At 40.3% G+C, this 20,531-nt stretch overlaps 5 protein-coding genes across 5 annotated transcripts; all 5 read left to right on the plus strand.

Moving 5' to 3' along the window:
* Positions 1-977: 977 nt before the first annotated feature.
* LOC128362766 (protocadherin gamma-A11-like) lies at positions 978-3,625 on the plus strand. Its single transcript, XM_053323617.1, has 3 exons — positions 978-997; positions 1,165-1,195; positions 1,283-3,625. Exons 1-3 carry the CDS (start codon positions 978-980, stop codon positions 3,623-3,625), a joined length of 2,394 nt encoding a protein of 797 aa, XP_053179592.1.
* A 906-nt stretch (positions 3,626-4,531) lies between these two features.
* LOC128362767 (protocadherin gamma-A11-like) lies at positions 4,532-6,949 on the plus strand. The gene has a single exon (XM_053323618.1). It carries the CDS (start codon positions 4,532-4,534, stop codon positions 6,947-6,949), a length of 2,418 nt encoding a protein of 805 aa, XP_053179593.1.
* A 2,152-nt stretch (positions 6,950-9,101) lies between these two features.
* Positions 9,102-11,525, plus strand: LOC128362768 (protocadherin beta-15-like). The gene has a single exon (XM_053323619.1). The coding sequence runs from the start codon at positions 9,102-9,104 to the stop codon at positions 11,523-11,525; it is 2,424 nt and encodes an 807-aa protein (XP_053179594.1).
* A 1,759-nt stretch (positions 11,526-13,284) lies between these two features.
* Positions 13,285-15,699, plus strand: LOC128362769 (protocadherin gamma-A11-like). The gene has a single exon (XM_053323621.1). It carries the CDS (start codon positions 13,285-13,287, stop codon positions 15,697-15,699), a length of 2,415 nt encoding a protein of 804 aa, XP_053179596.1.
* Positions 15,700-16,725: 1,026 nt separating this feature from the next.
* LOC128362770 (protocadherin gamma-A11-like) lies at positions 16,726-20,306 on the plus strand. The gene is made up of 2 exons (XM_053323622.1): positions 16,726-19,119; positions 20,292-20,306. Exons 1-2 carry the CDS (start codon positions 16,726-16,728, stop codon positions 20,304-20,306), a joined length of 2,409 nt encoding a protein of 802 aa, XP_053179597.1.
* Positions 20,307-20,531: the final 225 nt, after the last annotated feature.

The raw sequence follows: 20,531 nt of genomic DNA on the forward strand, positions 1-20,531 counted from the left end.
CATGGACATTATGAGTTATTCAGATTTAAATATCTTAGTTGTTGCTTTAAGTATTGCTCTCACATTAGATAGATAGATATTGTAATTATTGTACATTTCTAATAGTTACATGATTACATGAATTATCTTTTCTTGTTTGAAGTCTTGCAAACATGAAAAGATAATTCATGATAATTCATGTGTCCCTACTATGCAGTGTTATGACCACTTTTAACTGAAACAAACAGTACACCAGTAAATCACAGCTTTTTGTGATAATTTAAGTCTGTGATAAATTGAAGCCCTTGGTTTCTTTTCATGATCTGTCGCTGTCTATCGTCCTGAACACAACAGATAACCCAAAAATTCAGTCCTACTCAATTTTTGAATCACACTTTTAATGAAACTGACCTTGATTTCATCACCACAGAAAATACTTGTAAAGTTTTGTTTTTGTACATCTTTTCAGTCACATTGATGTTTTTGCTTATACTGTATCTATACTCAAAATATTATTCACAGCCAACTGCTGTGGTAAGACAACAATCTGCACTTGGATGTACACACTTATTGCAATGCAATTGGATCCAACAGTTCTAAATTCTACTTCTGTGCCAAGTAGTTATTACTTGTTGATAAGTGTTGCTTCAAATCTACAGGGATGTAATATGCTACTGTTTGTGATGGTGTTGTATTAAGTACATTGGAAGGTATTTCTAAAACGTTTTTCTCAACCAATAAGATACAAAACATTGAAAAATCTATAATAGTGGACACAAAAAACTTAAGTGTAACAGACTAAACGTGTCTTATTTACTAGATGAGTACATTACATTAGGGATATTTGTACATTTGCAGTCCTTTAGTGTATATTGCCTTGTAAAATATATAAATACACACGATGAATTCTCAATTGATCTATTTCATCTATCTTATCATTCATCTGTGTGAGGTGATGTTTTTTCAGGGAAACTGGGTTGCGTACTGTATCAAACAGCATGTTGGCTGACTGTATTCTGTAATCTTTAGGATATACTCTGAGTGTCGCTGTCTACCAATACAATTGTAAATAGGCCGCATATGAAACTGCCAAGCGTCTCCACCTACATTCTCCTTCTCATTGTTTGTCATTAGGCTGCTTGTCTTGACACATTCACAGATCTACAATTTCGCCAGTTTATGAAGAATACTGCTCACGTCGTTACTCTTTTGTATTTATATTGATTGCTGGAGGATGGCATGTATTGGATTCCCAGTGAACCTGGGCTGCAGCTCATTTTTTGTGCTTTTATGGTTACATATGTCCCATGGCGATGTGAGCTATTCTTTCCCGGAGGAAATGAAACGCGGATCAGTGATCGGGAACATAGTAAATGATCTTGGACTTCAACTGAGCAGACTTTCAACTAGGAAGGCTCGAATCGTTGTCGAGGGAAACCGTAAACGTTACTGCGAGATTAATGTTGAAACCGGAGATCTGGCGGTTGCTGATAGGATTGACCGAGAGGAGCTTTGTGGAGCAAAGATGTCATGTCTGTTGAAATGTGAATTAGTACTTGAGGATCCACTCGAATCCCATCGGATATCTTTGCAAATCCAGGATGTAAATGACAATCCACCCGTTTTCATTAAGGATATTGTTAAAATGGAAATACGCGAGTCAGCTCCCAAAGGCTCTCGCTATAGGATAAATGCAGCAGGCGATGCAGACATTGGACAAAACGCTGTCCAAAATTACATTTTACAAAAGAACGATTATTTTGCTCTGAATGTACAAACTAATTCTTTTGGCAAAAAATATAGTGAGATTGTTTTAGATAGAGAATTAGATCGTGAAGAACAGCATGAGATGACTTTATTCCTCACAGCCGTCGATGGTGGCACTCCTCAGAGATCAGGAACCGCAGTCATACAAATCACTGTGCTGGATGCGAATGATAACGCTCCAGTCTTCGGCCAGGCAGTCTATGAGGCTACTCTACTTGAAAACTCTCATATTGACACTGTAGTAGTTACAGTGAGTGCTACTGATATAGACGAAGGCGTGAATGGTAAAGTAACATATGAATTCAGTGGAATTAGTGGTATTGCAAAAGAGATATTTTCATTGAATGAACGTACCGGAGAAATTACAGTAGGAGGAAATATTGATTTTGAAGAAGAATCAAAATTCGAAATGCTAATTGAAGGAAAAGATGGCGATGGCCTTTACTCAGAAACAAAAGTAGTAATTGATATCATTGACGTGAATGACAATGCTCCAGTGATACACATTAGTTCATTAGCAAACCCCATACCTGAGAATGTGTCACCTGGTACAGAGGTGGGCATCATTAATGTGCAGGATGCAGACTCAGAAAATAACGGACAGGTCCGCTGCTCCATTCAGCAAGGCGCCCCTTTTAAATTAGTACCCTCCATTAAAAACTACTATTCTCTGGTGACTGCAGGTCAACTGGACCGTGAACTAGTGTCTGATTACAACATTACAATCACAGCCACTGACGAGGGCTCTCCACCTCTGTCCTCCTCTAAAACTGTTCAGTTATCTGTAGCAGACATCAACGACAACCCACCTGTGTTTGAGGAACAGTCGTACAGCGCATATGTGAGTGAAAATAACAAACCTGGCTCCACTTTATGTTCCGTTACTGCTCGAGACCCCGACTGGAGACAAAACGGTACAGTGATTTATTCTCTGTTAGCTGGTGAGGTGAACGGAGCCCCGGTGTCCTCCTATGTGTCTGTTAACGGAGACACGGGGGTGATCCACGCTTTGAGGTCGTTTGATTATGAACAGTTCAGGAGTTTTAAAGTCCACGTGATGGCCAGAGACAACGGTTCTCCTCCGCTGAGCAGCAACGTGACCGTCAGTGTGTTCATATCCGATGTGAATGACAACTCTCCTCAGATATTATACCCGGCCCCGGAGGGCAACTCCTTCATGACCGAGCTGGTCCCTAAAGCTGCACACGGAGGCTCTCTGGTGTCCAAAGTGATAGCGGTGGACGCGGACTCCGGACAGAACGCCTGGCTGTCCTATCATATAGTCAAATCCACTGATCCGGGACTTTTCACTATTGGTGTCCACAGCGGAGAGATCAGGACACAGCGGGACATTTCTGAATCTGACAGCATGAAACAGAACCTTATTGTGGCAGTGAAAGATAACGGACAGCCCTCTCTCTCTGTCACCTGTTCCATGTATTTACTTATTTCTGATAACTTGGCTGAGGTCCCAGAACTGAAGGATATTTCTTATGATGAGAAGAATTCCAAACTGACCTCTTATCTGATCATCGCGCTGGTGTCTGTGTCCACCTTTTTTCTGACCTTCATCATCATCATCCTGGGTGTGAGGTTTTGTCGCAGAAGAAAGCCCAGACTGTTGTTTGATGGAGCAGTTGCCATCCCCAGCGCTTATCTCCCTCCTAATTACGCAGATGTTGACCCCACAGGAACTTTACGCAGCACTTATAATTATGACGCCTACTTGACAACAGGTTCTAGAACCAGTGACTTTAAGTTCGTTTCATCTTACAATGACAACACTCTGCCTGCTGACCAGACTCTGAGGAAAAGTCCATCTGATTTTGCTGATGCGTTTCAAGATTCCTTGGAGACTCTAGAGGTAGGCTTGTTTTAAGTAGAGTCAAATCTAGTACCTCAATATGTTTGGAAGTCTTGTTCTTGTTCTTAAAATGAAATAGATTTGTTACTTTACTCTGTTAATATGTAGTAAATGTGTATTTCATTGGCTGGACTGATGAACATACATATTTAATGTTATTGCCAATCTGAATAGCTTGAATTTATGCCTGAATTGCCTTTTTAAATAATCTATTAGTAGACTCCTTTACATTTCTAAGCACACGTACATCATTTATATTTCTGTCAATGAACCCGTATCAGAAGAATTAGATAACTGAGAAATACGACAGATCCATGAAACACTTCTTATTGTATCTGATATCAACCGTAAAATACAAGTTTTTTATTTTTTTATTTTTGTGTCATATTCCGAAATAAGACAACAGTTGGGTTATAATTCATTTCGTTCTGCATTTCTGAAAGTCTTGTCAGTGTAGAGATAAACACGGGCTCAGGTTAATGGTGCTTGCTTTACATTATGCCATGGTATCTATCATTGGTACTGAAACCATTTCAACCTGTATATATTCCAACTCTCATCAATGATGAACTATAAAAGCAGTTTTAAGGACAAATCTACACATTATCTGTTGGTATTTTATTAATATTTGAATCTGACTTCAGCCTGGACTTTGTTGTTTTATTGGTTCTATTACGAATGATCAGTCATTAGAATCTTTTGTAATGCCTACGGTTTACTCACAGTGTCGCTGTCTACCAGCTTTACTTGACTGCCCTACATTATGACACCCTACACACTTAAGCATTTCCATATCACGATAGATTATTTGGTGGGTGCAGCGAAGTCGCATGCACTATTGTTTGATGAAGATTCCGACTGGCTGGTAATTTTTTTTTAAAGTCCTCTTTGTGGTGGAGTCTTCACTGGGCTACCAGGAAAATGGAATACAAAGGATTTTCAATGCTCGGCTTGGTTACCTCTTTGGGGGCTTTTCTTCTGTCGTTGCAATCTGTTTGTGGAGATGTGGCCTATTCTTTTCCAGAGGAGATGAAACGCGGCTCAGTTGTTGGGAATATAGCGAAAGATATTGGACTGGAGGTGGGAAAACTGTCTGCTCGAAAGGCTCGTATTGATGCAGACGGGAACAACAAACGGTACTGTGACATTAATCTCAGTACGGGAGATATCATTGTTGCTGATAGGATTGACAGAGAGGGGCTTTGTGGCAAAAAGGCATCTTGCGTTTTAAAACAAGAACTTGTTTTAGAGGATCCTTTAGAGCTCCACCGGATTAGTGTTCACGTTCAAGATATCAATGATAATTCTCCACAGTTTAAAAAAAATACCATAAACTTTGAAATTAGAGAGTCTGCAATAAAAGGAGGTCGCTATCGTTTAGATGAGGCCCACGATGCAGACATCGGACAAAACGCCATCCAGGGCTATAGCATTGAAACAAACGACAACTTCAAATTAAATGTTATTGCAAAAAGCGCAGGTGGAAAATATAGTGAGTTGGTTTTAGAGAAGGAGCTGGATAGAGAGCAGCAGCAAGAGCTATTGATTGTGCTTGTCGCTACAGACGGAGGCACACCTCAGAGATCAGGTACTGCAGTCATTCATATCACTGTGCTGGATGCTAATGATAACGCTCCAGTGTTTAGCCAAACCGTTTATAAAGCCAGTCTTCCCGAAAACTCTCCATTAAACACGGTAGTGGTCACAGTGAGCGCAACTGATGCAGACGAGGGAATGAATGGAAAGGTGATTTACGAGATTGATCACATCTCTGATGAAAATAACGTGTTTACTCTTGATCAGGAAACAGGGGAAGTCAGAGTTAGTGGATCAATAGATTATGAAGATTTACCTGCCTATGAAATGCAAATTACAGCCAAAGATGGTCTTGGTTTAGTGTCTTCCTGTACTCTAATAATTGACGTTACAGATGTCAATGATAACGCCCCCCTTACGTTTATTAAGTCCTTGAGGAATCTTGTACCAGAAGACACCCCTCCTGGTACAGAGGTGGGCATCATTAATGTGCAGGACAGAGACTCTGGGAATAACGGACAGGTCCGCTACTCCATTCAACAAGGCGCCCCATTTAAATTAGTCCCTTCTATTAAAAACTACTATTCTCTGGTGACTACAGGTCAACTGGACCGTGAACTAGTGTCTGAATACAACGTTACGATCACTGCCACTGACGAAGGCTCTCCACCTCTTTCCTCTTCTAAAACTGTTCAGTTATCTGTAGCAGACATCAACGACAACCCACCTGTGTTTGAGGAACAGTCGTACAGCGCATATGTGAGTGAAAATAACAAACCTGGCTCCACTTTATGTTCCGTTACTGCTCGAGACCCCGACTGGAGACAAAACGGTACAGTGATTTATTCTCTGTTAGCTGGTGAGGTGAACGGAGCCCCGGTGTCCTCCTATGTATCTGTTAACGGAGACACGGGGGTGATCCACGCTGTGAGGTCGTTTGATTATGAACAATTCAGGAGTTTTAAAGTCCACGTGACGGCCAGAGACAACGGGTCTCCTCCGCTGAGCAGCAACGTGACCGTCAGTGTGTTCATTTCGGATTTGAATGATAACTCTCCTCAGATACTGTACCCCGCCGCTGAGGGCAACTCCTTCATGACCGAGCTGGTCCCCAAAGCTGCACACGGAGGCTCTCTGGTGTCCAAAGTGATAGCGGTGGACGCGGACTCCGGACAGAACGCCTGGCTGTCCTATCATATAGTGAAATCCACTGATCCGGGACTTTTCACTATTGGTGTCCACAGCGGAGAGATCAGGACACAGCGGGACATTTCTGAATCTGACAGCATGAAACAGAACCTTATTGTGTCAGTGAAAGATAACGGACAGCCCTCTCTCTCTGCCACCTGTTCCATGTATTTACTTATTTCTGATAACTTGGCTGAGGTCCCAGAACTGAAGGATATTTCTTACGATGAGAAGAATTCCAAACTGACCTCTTATCTGATCATCGCGTTGGTGTCTGTGTCCACCTTTTTTCTGACTTTCATCATCATCATCCTTGGTGTGAGGTTTTGTCGCAGGAGAAAGCCCAGACTGTTGTTTGATGGAGCAGTTGCCATCCCCAGCGCTTATCTCCCTCCTAATTACGCAGATGTTGACCCCACAGGAACTTTACGCAGCACTTATAATTATGACGCCTACTTGACAACAGGTTCTAGAACCAGTGACTTTAAGTTCGTTTCATCTTACAATGACAACACTCTGCCTGCTGACCAGACTCTGAGGAAAAGTCCATCAGACTTTGTTGAAGAATTCGGGCAGTCAGATAATTCCCCAGAGGTAGGTCAACATATGTTATAACTTTAGGGTTTGTCATTGTCCGGTTTATTTAACTTGTCAACTACAACCAATTTGATAAGGGTGTTTTGGAATCTTGACGGTCCTCTTTTGTAACACTACATGGTCACACTTTTCTCCTATTGGCTCTTGTGCGTCCCTGCTCACCAAGGTAACATGTTATGATGTAGGCTTTCAATGTGTTTCCACATTCACCTAAACAAATCCTTTCAATCCTATTTTGTCGACATTTTAATTAACGAGTTATGATTATTTTTGACTGGATTATTTATTGTTAAAATAGAAAAACCCTCCTTTACTAACAAGTATTTTCTCTAAAAGAACTATTCAGCAATGGTATTGTAGTTATTTACATATCACCTTATAAATGAGTTCTATAACATTACAGTTTGCTTCCATACTGGCTGCAGAATAAGTAAATTACATCAATATTTTATAGATAATGTCTTGTTGAAAATATGGTAGGTCTGAAATGCTTTCTGATTATTGCAGTACAAACATTAAATTGTAAACCTATAGCTTCCATGACAGTAGATTCCATTTGGACTGTCAGTGTATTTATTTTCCATACATAATTTGTGTTATGCTACATCCAACAAGAGTGAGGAAACCCTCTTTCCGCTCCTGCACATTTTGTGCAACACTTTATTCTGAAACAATGTCATCGAATTAAAAGCATCACATGCAGCATCTGTAATTTGGGATTTCAACCTTAAAGTTCACCCTTTCTCATCTGGTTATATGGTAAATGTAAACAATGCAAACTGCTGTCCAGAAACTAATAACAACATTAAATATTAGAAATGTGAAGAATAACACAATTAATTACAGACACTTATGTCAATTTACCTCATTTTCTTTTGGCTAATATCATTAAGTCGTATTATTACCTTGGTGCTCAGTGAGGCATAACATAACTATGCCATAGTATTGCAAAGTGCGCATCCATATATGACACTTTATATCTTGGTTTTGTACAATGTTTTTTAACAAACCGTGTAGTTATCATGTTACACCACTTACTTACATCAGTTATTGGGGAGAGTCCCATCAATCTTCTACACAGCTGTACATTTTCAGAGGATAAGGCACAGATTAATTTAGAAAAATAGGCCATACAGATTCAGTAAGGGTGCTTGATGAAATCATACAAGCACAACAAACTGTCATGTCTGTACTTTGAGAAAATTCCTTTGATTGAGTTTGTTATCACCTTGTTTTGACATTTTCAAGTCTGTCTAAATGCAGAGTACTACCTACATTAGTTGTGTACTGGCAAGTGTTAGGAGGGAAAGGGTTTGTCCTTTCTTAGGAAAATGGCTTATTTCATTACTGGTGTTGTTACATTTATGTAACATTCTTTTCCTGTATACTACACAAAAACACAAAACAAAAAATGAAACAATATTTCCACTGCAGAAATGTTGGATCTCTGTCTCTTTTATGCTAAGGGGAGTAATGCTGTTTTTTAATCTGAAAGTCTCATATGGAGATGGATGATTCTGAGTGCTGTATGTTTTGTGTTATTGTTACGTAATCTTACTCTGCTTCGTGTTGGTTTATGGAACCATTTTCTTGTGTATTTTTCACACATTTAGTTATTCTTTGTGTGCACATTATTTAATCTTAACATGGATTATTGACTTTTTCAATAAATAATCAAATCTAACACTTAGTTCCCTTGAGTATTATGTATTTTGCAGTATTCTAGATATTGAGGGTTGCTTTAATTTACAAACATATTAAAAAAAAGAAAATTAATAGTCAAGAAATAACACTGAATCCTCTTACTCAGACACAAAATATACAGCTATTACAACTGTTGTGTGGTAAGTCTTAGTAGCAAATATACACTATTTGCTTGTGTCTTTATAATAATAGAAAAGACTAAATCACAAAACATCTGCCTTAACAGCCAGTAAAGTTGTCAGTTTGTTTTTGTTTGCAGTGCAATAACCGGTTAAATCTCTTGGTGTCACTGTGCACCAACAAAGGCAGAAATGATCGGCTGCTTCTTCCATTTTTTCCACCATTGTAAAGCTTTGTTGCAGTGTTTCTGTCGGTGAAGGAGGATATATAAGGCCCAAGAAGGAATACAACCGTTCTTGATCAGTTTGAAATCATTTGTCAGGAGAGGATGGACGCTTGGTTTATCATGGAAAACACGTTTCACAGAGGATTTTCCATGAAAGGCTTTTGTCTTGTTTTTCTTTTAATCGACCTGCATTTCGTGTATGGAGATGTGAGCTACTCTATCGCAGAGGAGATGAAACGTGGGTCTGTGATCGGAAATATAGCCAAAGATCTCGGCCTTGGGATTCCCACTCTTACCTCGCGTAAAGCTCGTATTGACACTGACAGAGATGATAAACGGTTTTGCGACATTAATCTGAGCACCGGAGATCTGATTATTACTGACAGGATCGACAGGGAAGGTCTTTGTGGTAAGAAGGCGTCTTGCGTTTTAAAAGAAGAACTTGTTTTGGAAAATCCTTTAGAGCTTCATCGTATAAGTATTCATGTACAAGATATAAACGACAACGCTCCACAGTTTAGTGAGGACTTAATTTCATTTGAAATAACAGAATCAGCAGTCAAAGGAGCTCGATTCTTACTCACAGAAGCCCATGATGCAGATATCGGCACAAATACTGTGCAGCGCTACAATTTACAAAATAATGAGCATTTCACCATTAATGTAGACACAGAGGGCAGTGGGAGGAAACACCCCGAATTAGTTTTGGTAAAAGAATTAGACCGGGAGCAACAGAAAGAACTAAAATTGCTGCTTACAGCTATAGATGGTGGCTCACCACAGAGATCAGGTACTGCGTTCATACACGTCACTGTGCTGGATGCCAATGATAACGCCCCAGTGTTCAGCCAGGCCGTTTATAAAGCAAGTGTTCCTGAAAACGCACCTTTAGATACCCTGGTTGTTACAGTGAGCGCTACTGATGCAGACGCGGGACCTAATGGTGATATTTTATACAATTTTGATCATGTATCTGATGAGCATGTCTCTTTGTTCTCGCTTGATCCTAAGAAGGGAGACGTAAGAGTCATCGGCTCTATAGATTATGAGACTGAGACCTCCATTGAACTGCGAATAAGAGCAAAAGATGGACCAGGTCTTACCTCGTATTGTACAGTAATTATAGATATAACAGATGTCAATGACAACCCACCTGCTATCAGTTTGAAATCACTGACTAATCCCATACCTGAGAATGTGTCACCTGGTACAGAGGTGGGCATCATTAATGTTCAGGACAGAGACTCTGAGCGCAACCGACAGGTCCGCTGCTTCATTCAGCAAGGCGCCCCTTTTAAGTTAGTTCCCTCTATTAAAAACTATTATTCTCTGGTGACTACAGGACAACTGGACCGTGAACTAGTGTCTGATTACAACATTACAATAACAGCCACTGACGAGGGCTCTCCACCTCTGTCCTCCTCTAAAACTGTTCAGTTATCTGTAGCAGACATCAACGACAACCCACCTGTGTTTGAGGAACAGTCGTACAGCGCATATGTGACTGAAAATAACAAACCTGGCTCCACTTTATGTTCCGTTACTGCTCGAGACCCCGACTGGAGACAAAACGGTACAGTGATTTATTCTCTGTTAGCTGGTGAGGTGAACGGAGCCCCGGTGTCCTCCTATGTATCTGTTAACGGAGACACGGGGGTGATCCACGCTGTGAGGTCGTTTGATTATGAACAGTTCAGGAGTTTTAAAGTCCACGTGATGGCCAGAGACAACGGGTCTCCTCCGCTGAGCAGCAACGTGACCGTCAGTGTCATCATATCCGATGTGAATGACAACTCTCCTCAGATACTGTACCCCTCTGCTGAGGATAACTCCTTCATGACCGAGCTGGTCCCCAAAGCTGCACACGGAGGCTCTCTGGTGTCCAAAGTGATAGCGGTGGACGCAGACTCCGGACAGAACGCCTGGCTGTCCTATCATATAGTGAAATCCACTGATCCAGGACTTTTCAGTATTGGTGTCCACAGCGGAGAGATCAGGACACAGCGGGACATTTCTGAATCTGACAACATGAAACAGAACCTTATTGTGTCAGTGAAAGATAACGGACAGCCCTCTCTCTCTGCCACCTGTTCCATGTATTTACTTATTTCTGATAACTTGGCTGAGGTCCCAGAACTGAAGGATATTTCTTACGATGAGAAGAATTCCAAACTGACTTCTTATCTGATCATCGCACTGGTTTCTGTGTCCACCTTTTTTCTGACTTTCATCATCATCATCCTTGGTGTGAGGTTTTGTCGCAGGAGAAAGCCCAGACTGTTGTTTGATGGAGCAGTTGCCATCCCCAGCGCTTATCTCCCTCCTAATTACGCAGATGTTGACCCCACAGGAACTTTACGCAGCACTTATAATTATGACGCCTACTTGACAACAGGTTCTAGAACCAGTGACTTTAAGTTCGTTTCATCTTACAATGACAACACTCTGCCTGCTGACCAGACTCTGAGGAAAAGTCCATCAGACTTTGCTGAAGTGTTTGGAGATAGTGATAATTCTCCCGAGGTAAGAATATCAATCGTTTGATCCATTATTTTATCGAAAATTTATACCTTAAAATGTGACTATCAATCCGAAATTTACATTCATATCACGCAAACATCAGAAAAGCATATTCCATAAGTGGAAATATTCATCATGAGAAAAAATTGATTTATAAATAAAAACCATTGTAGTAGTACTCAAACAGTCTGTATACAGTAGGAGTCATTTAGGAATCTATTTTTCTTCTGAAACATGACTAATTTATTTAAGTAATAGATATGTTGTTAGAGTCACTTCATCCTAATTTTTACAGTAGTTGTACTTAGCTGCATATTTGCAACCATTTTATTAATTGGACACACCATTTGTTATTTAAGTTTTTAAATTTTGGCACATTTATTCCCTTGCAATATGTTTCATTTCCATAAAAGGTTTAGTCATTCCCAACATGTTTACAGGAATCAGATTTGTATCAGACATGCCTCTTTAAAGTATTGGAAAATTTTGTGTTGATGTTAGTTTCCTTGCTTATGTAGAGTAATTTAACTTTTGATGAAAGGATGCCTTATCTCAGTGTTTGGTGTTGTGGGCAAAGATTTATTGTTCAGATAAATTCTTCTCTTTCCTGCTGGCTCATAGGAAATAATACATACCCTGGAAATATATTATCACCTATGCTTGAACAATTCTTCTTGGCTTTCTGTCATGTATGTTGTACAATTTCTTCCACAGTAAAACTAGATATGTTTCAGTTTTGAGGAGTCTTCATGTGCAACAAATCCTTAGTCATTTCTCCACATATTTCTAATGGCCTCTTCATATTTAGGTCCGATATGCTACCTATTTTCTATTTACCTGTATGCTAATCTTTGAAAGGTTATGCATTTGTTTCCAATTTCAGTTGCATTTTGGAGTTAAGTCAAACTATTTACTAAAGTTGTGGAATTTTATAACTATTGTGTAGTCTTTGCAAGATTGTAGTGGAGTTGAGCAAAGTGATGGCAATTAAACCAGTTTTATTCTTTTTGTGCCCTTGATAACTGGTTAGTTTCCCATTTTTTTCCTGTCTAGACATTCATGAAATGTCAGTGAAAAATAGTTTGTCATTGGATTAAAATCACCATGAACATTATCTAAAAAATGTAGTTGATAATTAAACAATTTCAGTGTTTAAAGGAAAATTAATTATTTTTTATACTGCATACAAAGAAATTATATTTTGAGACCAAAGCAGGTGTGTCATACCTGCTGTCATACAATTTCAAAAAAAAACATTTAAACACAAAGATCCATTCATTAAAGATTACATTTGTAGACATGCTATTTCAAGCCAGAGGTATATAAATGTCCATGCAAATATGAGTATTTCCACACATACAAGCAGTAATCACTATGAGGTCACCTTGTGAAACAAAGTTACTTCATAAGTGCCCCATATGTTTGCTCATGTTAACAACTCTCAGGGCATTCCACCATACATTTCCGTTTTAAATTGATGTTTACCTCATTGATACAGTATATGTTCTCATCATTGTATGACTTATGAAGACAGACAGATAAACAGCATGTAATTTCCAGAGAAGACTCACGATGTCGCTCTCCTCTCGCTGTAATTTGTTTTTGTCAAATATCCACCCACTGCCGTCGACGCATATAGTGACTTTAGATGCTGCAGTAGATCGTTCAGAGAGGCAGAGACTGGGCCTTGGATTCTATCTATTTTGGTTTAAATCCATATATTTTTTGGCTTTGTTCCTGTATACTGACTAGAAAGTGGGCAGTGTTTGAGATCGGCTCCAGGATGGCTATCACTGGATTCCAATTACAAAACGGCGTGGTTGCTTTACTTCTCTTCTCTTTCTATTTTGCCAGTGGAGATATAAGCTATTCTTTTCCGGAGGAGGTGAGACGCGGATCCGTGATCGGAAATATTGCAAAAGACCTGGGCCTGGATTCAAACAGACTATCCTTTCGAAAAGCCCGTATTGATACCGATGGGAGCGCCAAACTTTACTGTGACATAAACCTAACGAACGGGGATCTGACTGTAGCCGAGAGGATTGACAGAGAGGGCCTGTGTGGAGACAAAGCATCCTGCGTGTTAAAACAGGAACTGATGTTAGAGAATCCATTAGAATTACATCGCATTAACCTTCATGTCCAGGATATAAACGACAACCCTCCACAATTTAATAAAGATCTGATTGATATAGATATTAGTGAATCGGCGGTGAAAGGTGCTCGCTTTCCAATAGAAGAAGCGCATGATGCCGATATAGGCAAATATTCAATTCAGACGTACAACCTACAGCAGAATGAGAACTTTATTCTGGGCGTTGGAACGAATTCTGTGGAACTAGTCCTTAATAAAGAGCTTGACCGTGAAAACTTAAAGGAAATCAATCTATTTCTTACAGCTCTGGACGGTGGTTCCCCTCAAAAGTCAGGTACTGTGGTCATTCACATTACTGTCCTGGATGCTAATGATAACGTCCCAGTGTTCAGCCAGGCCGTTTATAAAGCCAGTCTGCCTGAAAACTCTCCGGTAGGTACTGTCGTGCTTACAGTAAGTGCTACTGATGCAGATGAGGGACTAAATGGAGAGGTTACATACGACTTTGGACACATTTCAGAAGATGTTAAATCAATGTTTGCCATTGATCGCAAGATAGGTAATATAAAATTGATGACTATGATGGATTTTGAAACAGTGTCATCATTTGAACTGCGTGTTACAGCAAAAGATGGTTTGGGATTAACTTCTTATGCCAAAATCATCATAGATGTTACAGATGTGAATGACAACGCACCAGTAATATATCTAAAATCACTGACTAACCCCATACCTGAGAATGTGTCACCTGGTACAGAGGTGGGCATCATTAATGTACAGGACAGAGACTCTGAAAATAACAGACAGGTCCGCTGCTCGATTCAGCAAGGCGCCCCTTTTAAATTAGCCCCCTCTGTTAAAAACTACTATTCTCTGGTGACTACAGGTCAACTGGACCGTGAACTAGTGTCTGATTACAACATAACAATCACAGCCACTGACGAGGGCTCTCCACCTCTGTCCTCCTCTAAAACTGTTCAGTTATCTGTAGCAGACATCAACGACAACCCACCTGTGTTTGAGGAACAGTCGTACAGCGCATATGTGAGTGAAAATAACAAACCTGGCTCCACTTTATGTTCCGTTACTGCTCGAGACCCTGACTGGAGACAAAACGGTACAGTGATTTATTCTCTGTTAGCTGGTGAGGTGAACGGAGCCCCGGTGTCCTCCTATGTATCTGTTAACGGAGACACGGGGGTGATCCACGCTGTGAGGTCGTTTGATTATGAACAGTTCAGGAGTTTTAAAGTCCACGTGATGGCCAGAGACAACGGTTCTCCTCCGCTGAGTAGCAATGTGACCGTCAGTGTCATCATATCGGATATGAATGACAATGCTCCTCAGATACTGTACCCTGCCCCAGAGGGCAACACCTTCATGACCGAGCTGGTCCCTAAAGCTGCACACGGAGGGTCTCTTGTGTCCAAAGTGATAGCAGTGGACGCGGACTCCGGACAGAACGCCTGGCTGTCCTATCATATAGTCAAATCCACTGATCCGGGACTTTTCAGTATTGGTGTCCACAGCGGAGAGATCAGGACACAGCGGGACATTTCTGAATCTGACAGCATGAAACAGAACCTTATTGTGTCAGTGAAAGATAACGGACAGCCCTCTCTCTCTGCCACCTGTTCCATGTATTTACTTATTTCTGATAACTTGGCTGAGGTCCCAGAACTGAAGGATATGTCTTATGATGAGAAGAATTCCAAACTGACCTCTTATCTGATCATCGCGCTGGTGTCTGTGTCCACTTTTTTTCTGACCTTCATCATCATCATCCTGGGTGTGAGGTTTTGTCGCAGGAGAAAGCCCAGACTCTTGTTTGATGGAGCAGTTGCCATCCCCAGCGCTTATCTCCCTCCTAATTACGCAGATGTTGACCCCACAGGAACTTTACGCAGCACTTATAATTATGACGCCTACTTGACAACAGGTTCTAGAACCAGTGACTTTAAGTTCGTTTCATCTTACAATGACAACACTCTGCCTGCTGACCAGACTCTGAGGAAAAGTCCATCAGACTTTGCTGAAGTGTTTGGAGATTGTGATGGTTCTCTGGAGGTAGGCAAACGTGTCATATCTTCTTTCCAAACTTGAAACTTCCACAATAAGGACATCTTGAGATTTAGTTTTGTATTTGCATTTGTTGTCGCTTGAACGCAAGTATTTTTGTGTTGGCTAAAATGTTGTACTTAATTATGGTCGCTAACAGCTGTTGATTTTGGCGTTTTAACATGATGCTATGTCATGTCGTAACTGTTTTCCTGTTAAATGTTTCACACACGAAATTTTCAGCCCAACGAGGCTTTCTTTCTGGACGCAGAACTGCTGAAAAGCTATTGAAACACCTTTTGAAGGGTCTTGACTTTCACTTCCCATCTTAATTAACTTCATACTTAAACACTCACGGACATTCTTTCAACATACTGAATTCAGAGGTCAATTATTTAAAGATATATATTTTTGAGGCTTGCATTGGTCCTTTTATTTTGGTTCCATTTGTTTATTTAACCAAATTGCTGGTCTTTATCGTGAAATAATCACTATGAATACCGCTCTGAGTTTCGCTGTCCATGGTGCTGAAGACAGTATTTATCTCCAGCTGTATTGTTAGTCAGTTCACCCTTGTTATATTTGTTGTTAGTTGGAAAACATTAAGTCACATAATATTTAATGCGAGTCAGGTTTATTTATTTTTTCAGCATGATATATCTGTTATATACCATACGTATGACGGAACCATTAGCCAATATATCGGTTCATAGTTATTGTAAAGGTAATATATAAAAAGTACTATTACCTTTGGCTTAGGATGTATAATGTATTCTGTACATGTTTCTCATTTAAATGAGTTCAAACAAAATCCTGTATGCCATTGTTATAACCTAAAACGCACTCGAGGTGTCAGTGTGCACTAAGAAACGAGAATAGATGGTCAATCCCCACCCATTTATGAAGACAAATACAAGCCAGATTTTGGTATACTGCAGCAGTGGGTAAATCGGTTTGGGTATTTTGTCCGCTGTGTAAGGACTTTTGAATATACGCGGAAATCACAAGTACATCGTTTATGTATTTTGTTTCAAACCCAAATCTTCGTGTTTTGGTTTTCTTGTCGCAATAATGGGAGAAGGCCGATTTTTTCTCCCCTACTACGGCTTTGCGTGTGTTTTTCTTGTGCTCCGTCCCGTCTATGGAGACCTCAGCTACTCTGTCCCTGAGGAGATGAAACGTGGATCTGTAATCGGAAATATCGCTAAAGATTTGGGGCTTGATTTGGGCAGACTGTCTGCTCGTAAAGCCCGTATTGATACTGAGGATGACAACGTTCAGCACTGCAGCATTAACCTGAATACTGGAGACTTGATTGTACAAGAAAGGATCGACAGAGAAGGGCTTTGTGGGAAAAAGGCATCGTGTGTTTTAAAACAAGAACTTGTATTAGAAAATCCATTAGAACTGCACCGTATTAACATCCGCGTTCAAGATATTAATGATAATTCACCGCAGTTTAAAGAAGATTCACTTAAGATTGAAATTCAGGAATCTGCCATTAAGGGGGCACATTTTCTTCTCGGAGAAGCACACGATGGAGACATCGGAGAAAATTCTGTTCAAGGCTACTCACTTCAACAGAATGATCACTTTAAACTAAATGTCAACACGAAATCCGGTGGACGAAAGTACTGCGAATTAGTCTTAGACAAAGAATTAGATAGAGAGGATAAAAAAGAGATGATGCTCTTGCTTACCGCATTTGATGGTGGCTCTCCTCAGAGATCAGGCACTGTAGTCATACACGTCACTGTGTTGGATGCAAATGATAATGTACCAGTGTTTAGCCAGACCGTCTATAAAGCCAGTCTGCCTGAAAACTCTCCTCTTGATGCTGAAGTGATCACAGTGAGTGCTACTGATGCAGACGAAGGTTTAAATAGTGACATTACCTATGAATTTGATCATGTTTCAGGTGAAGACAGTAATGCATTTTCGTTACACTCAAAAACGGGGGAGGTTAGAGTCGCTGGAGCTATTGATTATGAAAAAGTGTCATCTTATGAAATGCAGATAAGCGCCAAAGATGGTCTGGGATTAGTTTCATATGCAACATTAGTTATTGACGTCACTGATGTGAATGACAATGCACCAGTTATTTACCTGAAATCATTGACTAACCCCATACCTGAGAATGTGTCACCTGGTACAGAGGTGGGCATCATTAATGTTCAGGACAGAGACTCTGAGAATAACAGACAGGTCCGCTGCTCCATTCAGCAAGGCGCCCCTTTTAAATTAGTCCCTTCTATTAAAAACTACTATTCTCTGGTGACTACAGGACAACTGGACCGTGAACTAGTGTCTGATTACAACATTACAATCACAGCCACTGACGAGGGCTCTCCACCTCTGTCTTCCTCTAAAACTGTTCAGTTATCTGTAGCAGACATCAACGACAACCCACCTGTGTTTGAGGAACAGTCGTACAGCGCATATGTGAGTGAAAATAACAAACCTGGCTCCACTTTGTGTTCCGTTACTGCTCGAGACCCCGACTGGAGACAAAACGGTACAGTGATTTATTCTCTGTTAGCTGGTGAGGTGAACGGAGCCCCGGTGTCCTCCTATGTATCTGTTAACGGAGACACGGGGGTGATCCACGCTGTGAGGTCGTTTGATTATGAACAGTTCAGGAGTTTTAAAGTCCACGTGATGGCCAGAGACAACGGTTCTCCTCCGCTGAGCAGCAACGTGACCGTCAGTGTGTTCATATCGGATGTGAATGACAACTCTCCTCAGATACTGTACCCCGCCCCTGAGGGCAACTCCTTCATGACCGAGCTGGTCCCCAAAGCTGCACACGGAGGTTCCCTGGTGTCCAAAGTGATAGCGGTGGATGCGGACTCCGGACAGAACGCCTGGCTGTCCTATCATATAGTGAAATCCACTGATCCGGGACTTTTCAGTATTGGTGTCCACAGCGGAGAGATCAGGACACAGCGGGACATTTCTGAGTCTGACAGCATGAAACAGAACCTTATTGTGTCAGTGAAAGATAACGGACAGCCCTCTCTCTCTGTCACCTGTTCCATGTATTTACTTATTTCTGATAACTTGGCTGAGGTCCCAGAACTGAAGGATATTTCTTACGATGAGAAGAATTCCAAACTGACCTCTTATCTGATCATCGCGTTGGTGTCTGTGTCCACCTTTTTTCTGACCTTCATCATCATCATCCTTGGTGTGAGGTTTTGTCGCAGGAGGAAGCCCAGACTGTTGTTTGATGGAGCAGTTGCCATCCCCAGCGCTTATCTCCCTCCTAATTACGCAGATGTTGACCCCACAGGAACTTTACGCAGCACTTATAATTATGACGCCTACTTGACAACAGGTTCTAGAACCAGTGACTTTAAGTTCGTTTCATCTTACAATGACAACACTCTGCCTGCTGACCAGACTCTGAGGAAAAGTCCATCAGACTTTGCTGAAGTCTTTGGAGATTGTGATCGCTCTCCTGAGGTACGCATATATTTAATCTAACCCAAATCATGTTTAACGTCTCGATCAAACTATTTTCATGTATCTGTTTTCAGTGCATTTTTTCCTCTGGTGTTGATTAATAACGTTTTCACACGTGTCACACTACTAAGAATTATAATAATTCAAGACTTTTGTCCATAACATTTTTTGGAGATCACATAGGTTACTTTAACGAAAGACTTTACATTTGTTTTCTTTCTATTCGATTACCACTCCATCCTACGTTCTGTTTCACATTGAAGGAAAAGCTTTTTTGAATGAGATTCCCTGTTGCTCTGTCCTTGGTGCTGAATTGCTTGTAGATCTCTCATGGAGACCTTGAGATTTTGGCTTGTGTAGTTTGTTCTCATTTGCTGAGTTTTGTTTCAATACTGCAAGTAATTTTACATTTGCAACAATACATCGTTTGGTAAAATAATGATGGTACAATGGAATCATTTCCCTGATTAAAAAGCAGTAAGAGATTTCCCCTTAATGTTTCAATTCTGCAAAATTACAAGAGGTGGAGTGCTTTATAGGATGTGGACACAAAACCAACTGTGTATATGGAGACATTTATATTCATTAAGAATATTGCTGATTTTTTTTTTTTTTTTTGACAACAGAGTTTAACTTCTACGTTTGGTGTTTGTTAATTAATAATGAGCGTCGGCTCTTTCGCAATATCAGTAAACTAAAAGTGGAGACAATGAATCTGCCTGTTCTGTTTTGATAGAGGAGTCTCGCTTTTCTGATCTAGACTCCAACATGTAAAATAACCTATGCCGCGTGCTTTGCATCTGCGACTTTACAAAATACAAAGTACTTAATCATAGGATGTGTAAAATAAGTGAATATCCCCCTATGTTTTCATTCATCATGTCAATAAAGTGGAAATGTAAAGAAAATGCTGAACGGGAGGAAACTTGCTACCATCAGTTAATCAAGAAGAAATAGTAGATTTTTGGACATTAGTTCTCATGCAGCATGTGAAGTAATGAGTTAAAATGAAACACCTAATCTAAAATGAACGTATTTACCTTTCATTCTTAGTGTAAAGTATAGTTTCTGTTACTTTTCACATTTTTCACACACCAAAGCTGATGTGATATTGGGCTTTTCCAGAGACACAGTGAGACTAATTTCATGTTTCTGTTGCTTTTTTCCAATAGGAAATGAGGCAGTGATGTTGTAGATCTTCTCAGTTGTAAAAGTATCGTACCCATGAAATAGTAAAGTTATAATTTGTTTATATTTTTTAAATGCGTGCAAGTGAACTGGCTTATGTTAAAAAAATGCACGGCCTTGTTATACCTAAAGAAATACTCATGGTGTCAGTGTGTACCAGCAAACGAGAAGACACGTTCATTCTCCACCCTTCTCTGGTAATGAATTTCAAGCCTGATTCTGGT

Source organism: Scomber japonicus, chromosome 8 (genome assembly GCF_027409825.1).
Source record: "Scomber japonicus isolate fScoJap1 chromosome 8, fScoJap1.pri, whole genome shotgun sequence".
Taxonomy (NCBI): domain Eukaryota; kingdom Metazoa; phylum Chordata; class Actinopteri; order Scombriformes; family Scombridae; genus Scomber; species Scomber japonicus.

Bases quoted from the DNA above. Each gene is read 5' to 3' on its own strand.
- LOC128362768 (XM_053323619.1), top strand. From the start codon at position 9,102: ATGGAAAACACGTTTCACAGAGGATTTTCCATGAAAGGCTTTTGTCTT.
- LOC128362766 (XM_053323617.1), top strand. From the start codon at position 978: ATGTTGGCTGACTGTATTCT. The intron at 998-1,164 runs GTAATCTTTAGG...CAGTTTATGAAG, and splicing joins ATGTTGGCTGACTGTATTCT to AATACTGCTCACGTCGTTAC. The intron at 1,196-1,282 runs TATATTGATTGC...TGGTTACATATG, and splicing joins CGTCGTTACTCTTTTGTATT to TCCCATGGCGATGTGAGCTA.
- LOC128362769 (XM_053323621.1), top strand. From the start codon at position 13,285: ATGGCTATCACTGGATTCCAATTACAAAACGGCGTGGTTGCTTTACTT.
- LOC128362770 (XM_053323622.1), top strand. From the start codon at position 16,726: ATGGGAGAAGGCCGATTTTTTCTCCCCTACTACGGCTTTGCGTGTGTT.
- LOC128362767 (XM_053323618.1), top strand. From the start codon at position 4,532: ATGGAATACAAAGGATTTTCAATGCTCGGCTTGGTTACCTCTTTGGGG.